We start from the raw sequence: 4,935 nt of genomic DNA on the forward strand, positions 1-4,935 counted from the left end.
TATATATATATATATATATATTTGTAAAGAATAAGGCGTCTTGTGGTTTTTATTTTGGCTGTATAATTTTAAACCTCATTAAAAGTTACTTTCTTTTTCAACCTACCTTGAGATTTCATATCCTCTTTGATAAACAATTGCTCACTATAATTCACCTTATCCATAATCTAAAGTCATTTCTCTACGGCACTTTAGTGAGAGAGAGAGAGAGAGAGAGAGAGAGAGAGAGAGAGAGAGAGAGAGAGAGAGAGAGAGAGAGACTGCACACTTTTTTAGTGATAATTAAGATTTTATTTTCCACTTCCTATATTACTCTTCTGGGAAGAACCCCGAATAATATGCTGGAATGAAAAATTTTCCAAAGTTTATTATTATTATTATTATTATTATTATTATTATTATTATTATTATTATTTTAAGCTACAACCCAAAATGGAAGAGGAGGATGCTATAAGCCCAAGGGTTCTGACAGGGAAAAATATCCCAGTGAATAAAGGAAATAAACTACAAGAGAAGTTTGAGAACAATAACAACATTAAAATAAATCTATCATCCATATCTAAATTATAAAAACCTCAAAAATAACAAGAAGAAGAGAAATAAGATGGAATAGTGTTCCTGAGTAAACCCTCAAGCAAGAGAACTCTACACTCAAGACAGTGGACGACCATGGTGCAGAGGCTATGGCACTACCCAAGACTAGAGAACAATAGCTGGATTTTGGGAGTGTCCTAGTTCGAGTTGCTTGCCATAGCATAAACATGGTGTACTATAGTCCATTTCTTTTAGCGAGGCAGATTTGCACCATCTCGCAGGAGTGCCCTTTTAGCTCGGAAAAGTTACTTGATCCCACATTGGTTGGACAAGATAATTCTAACCAATCAGCGACCAGGAAACTTTCCCAAGCTAAAAGGGCACCGCTGCGAGTCAGTGCAAATCTGCCTCGCTAAAGGAAATGGACTATAGTGACTTAAATGGAGACAATATAATATACCAAAATACTAATTAACTGGTGTTATCACCCACGACCAGGATTTCCTTCCAATACCATTCGATCATTGATCTCTGTGACACGAACACACACTCGTAACTGAGATATAGTCTCTCCATCCGGGATCAGCCATGTATGAGCCAAACTGATAAGTTTTTTACTAAACACTCTTTTTTTCGTAATGTAGATTGATGACACTTAATAAAGGCGATAGTTACCTATAATTGGCTTCGTTTTTGCATTTCCTCAATAGAATATCTTACATACCGACTAAAATCTAGCGAAAAGACAAAGATTTCCGACTTTTACTTTAAACTCAAAAATATTGGTCTCCTCATTCTCTTAACGAATCACTAACCTGGTAGTTACTGCTTAATTTGTTGCACGACTGGGCCTTTCTTCCTCTGAATTGGTCGATGACACGACGAATAGCGTCCAGAAGGCTTGGCTTCTGTTTTGGAGTCTTAGGGCCTTCCTCCAGGTCCTTGTCCAGATTCTCTTCACTTTCGCACCGTTCCGGAGACAACGGCCGGCTAGATTGCCCGGAGAGTGTCTGATGATGTTTTTGAGCTCCTAGACGCGGGGAGGAAGTTAGGGACCCACTGGGAGATAAGGAAACGGGAGAAGGAGCTTCTGACATTAAGGGGGACGGTGTTCCCAGCGGAGAAGCTCCAACGGACGAAGACCATCTTCTTGGGGAGCGCCATAAGGAAGGCACCTCCAAATGCCTTGAGGAAGATGACATGGAGAGAGCATCGTTCAGGGGAAGAACCATCGCCCGTTTTCTTTGAGAAACGTCAAATCTAGCTCTTCTATCGAAGGGATGCTCATCTAATCCAGATGCAAGGGAATGAGCGGGAGAACTGCCGTTTTCCTCATTCCGCAACGACCACATGGCTTGCAATTCACTGTACCCAACGGCGAACCTTTCGCTTCTGTAATACTCTTCCCGGTTTATTCGATCGAGGTATCGAGCGCATACGTCACTGTTGCTAAGGTCACCAGCCGCCAGGGCGTCATGGCCTTCATCCGAGGGGGAACAGGTATATATCGGTTCAGACATAGGGGCAAGTCCAAAGGTTCGCGCGCGGAGGCTCGTCATGAACTTCTCTGCCAGGTGTGTGAAGGGCCGAAGTTGTGGTACGACTGCCACGGTCGCGGTAGACACCTGCAGCCTGCACAGTGGCCCCATTTCCCCCTCCCCCGTTTCCTCTTCCTGGTATTGGCTAGTTCGTGAATTATATGAATCCGCTCCTGTGGTAACTCGTTGACTCCAACCCTTAGATCAGTTATCCTCGACCTTCTGATTCTTAACTATTTATTTATTTCCTTATTTCCTTTCCTCACTGGGCTATTTTTCCCTATCGGAGGCCCTGGCCTTATACCATCTTGCTTTTTCAACTAGGGTTGTAGCTTGGATGATAATGATAATAATAATAATAATAATAATAATAATAATAATAATAATAATAATAATAATAATAATACCTGTAAACCAGTATATCAAATAGCATATGAAGTTGGAGCATGAGTAAGATGGAATTATATCAATAAAATTATTTTAAAAAACTGTAACATTTATGGAAAAAAAAAATTGCATATGAAGTTGGAGCATGAGTAAGATGGAATTATATCAATAGAACTACTTAAAAAAACGGTAACATTTATGCAAAAAATAAATAAATAAAAAAAAAAAAAAAAAAAAAAAAAAAAAAAAACCATGAGTATAATTGCAAGGAAATCCTCGACACATGAGACCTTGATATGTGTCATTACTCCCCAGGAGGTAAACATTTTCGTGACCTCCATTAAGCCATGGAGGTCTGGGACTTGGGAAATGACAAGACAAATGTGATTAGGGATGAACTGTTAAGGGTCTCTCTATAGTGAATCATTCATTTACTTCATTAGTATGAACTCGTTCACTTGGTGTTAAATGCGCAAATTTCATTGATCAAATTTCTTCGATTTGGGATTTTAATTAAATCTTTAAATAATAGATCAAAATTAATTAAATTTTTAAATTATAGATCAAAATTAATTAAACTTTTAAATTATAGATCAAAATTAATTAAATTTTTAAATTATAGATCAAAATTAATTAAATTTTTAAATTACAGATCAAAATTAATTAAATTTTTAAATTATAGATCAAAATTAATTAAATTTTTAAATTATAGATCAAAATTAATTAAATTTTTAAATTATAGATCAACATTAATTAAATTTTTAAATTATAGATCAAAATTAATTAAATTTTTAAATTGTAGATCAAAATTAATTAAATTTTTAAATTATAGATCAAAATTAATTAAATCTTTAAATTATAGACCAAAATTAATTAAATTTTTAAATTATAGATCAAAATTAATTAAGTTGTTAAATTATAGATCAAAATTAATTAAATATTTAAATTATAGATCAAAATTAATAAATTTTTTAAATTATAGATCAAAATTAATTAAATTTTTAAATTATAGATCAAAATTAATTAAATTTTTAAATTATAGATCAAAATTAATTAAATTTTTAAATTATAGATCAAAATTAATTAAATTTTTAAATTATAGATCAAAATTAATTAAACTTTTAAATAATAGATCAAAATTAATTAAACTTTTAAATTATAGATCAAAATTGATTAAATTTTTAAGTTATAGATCAAAATTAATTAAATTTTTAAATTATAGATCAAAATTAATTAAATTTTTAAATTATAGATCAAAATTAATTAAATTTTTAAATTATAGACTGCTTCTAAGAGTAAGTGCAGAAGGGTACAGCTGTTCTACAAGATGGATAATGAAGGTCTTACAAGCATTGTTTTGATTTTTAATAAACGTATAAGTTTGCCTTCCTTATACCCCCCCCCCCCCCCATAAGGTTAAATTTCGAGCACATTTTGCTATATATTTTCTTTAAATTGCTCTAACAGGTTTAATTTTTCTCCCAGAGAGGTCAGGTTGGTCTCATTCTTTTGGAAAATGCCTGAAGTTTCTCATAAAATTATCAAAAATATATAAAAACATGTAATTAACAGAGTTTTGCAAGAACGTACCGGTACGTCCTTTGGGCGTGAAAGGGTTAATATCAAATACCATAAGGAAATATTTTCCAGAGTCAGGATCTTTAAGACGAACGGTTGCAATCTGAAGAAAGATGAAATCTCATGTTTTAAATTAATATCATAATTTTTCATAATTTTCACTAAAATCTTAGTCATGACGATGCAATGACCTTTTTACTTTTCCCTTAAAACGTTCCTTCAATAACTTATTTGTTTTATTGAGACTAACAGACAAAATAACAAAGAGAATCAAATCGAAAAGGCTCTAGGTTTTCTATGACCTCTTAGCAGTGTCTTCGATGTAAAGTCATTGAGTAATTCAAGGACGCCAATATCAACTTATCTTTGTGATATGCTTTTAAACATCAAGGTTTTCTATGACCTCTTAGCAGTGTCTTCGATGTAAAGTCATTGAGTAATTCAAGGACGCCAATATCAACTTATCTTTGTGACATGCTTTTAAACATCAAGGTTTTCTATGACCTCTTAGCAGTGTCTTCGATGTAAAGTCATTGAGTAATACAAGGACGCCAATATCAACTTATCTTTGTGATATGCTTTTAAACATCAAGGTTTTCTATGACCTCTTAGCAGTGTCTTCGATGTAAAGTCATTGAGTAATTCAAGGACGCCAATATCAACTTATCTTTGTGATACAATTCACAGAAGAACAGAAAATAAAACAGAAGTTGATAAACACAATAATCCTAAAGTGTCGAAACATAAAAGAAACGTAGCAATGAAACTAATGAGTAATCTACTATAGTCAATTTCTTTTAGCGATGCAAATTTGCACAGACTCGCAGCAGTGCCCTTTTAGCTCGGAAAAGTTTCCTGATCGCTGATTGGTTGGACGAGATAATTCTAACCAATCAGC

The 4,935-nt window shown here is 33.5% G+C and overlaps 1 protein-coding gene across 3 annotated transcripts in view; it reads right to left on the reverse strand.

Moving 5' to 3' along the window:
• LOC137630072 (uncharacterized) overlaps nucleotides 1–2,126 on the reverse strand; it is a 57,102-nt gene extending 54,976 nt beyond the window's left edge. For all 3 annotated transcript variants that reach the window (XM_068361561.1, XM_068361560.1, XM_068361559.1), the window contains exon 1: nucleotides 1,350–2,126. In XM_068361561.1, coding sequence (XP_068217662.1) covers nucleotides 1,350–2,093 — 744 coding nt within the window. In that variant the 5' untranslated portion in view covers nucleotides 2,094–2,126. The remainder of the gene's footprint in view (nucleotides 1–1,349) is intronic.
• Between the last annotated feature and the right edge of the window lie 2,809 nt (nucleotides 2,127–4,935).

The sequence above is a fragment of the Palaemon carinicauda genome, chromosome 38 (genome assembly GCF_036898095.1).
Source record: "Palaemon carinicauda isolate YSFRI2023 chromosome 38, ASM3689809v2, whole genome shotgun sequence".
NCBI lineage: Eukaryota > Metazoa > Arthropoda > Malacostraca > Decapoda > Palaemonidae > Palaemon > Palaemon carinicauda.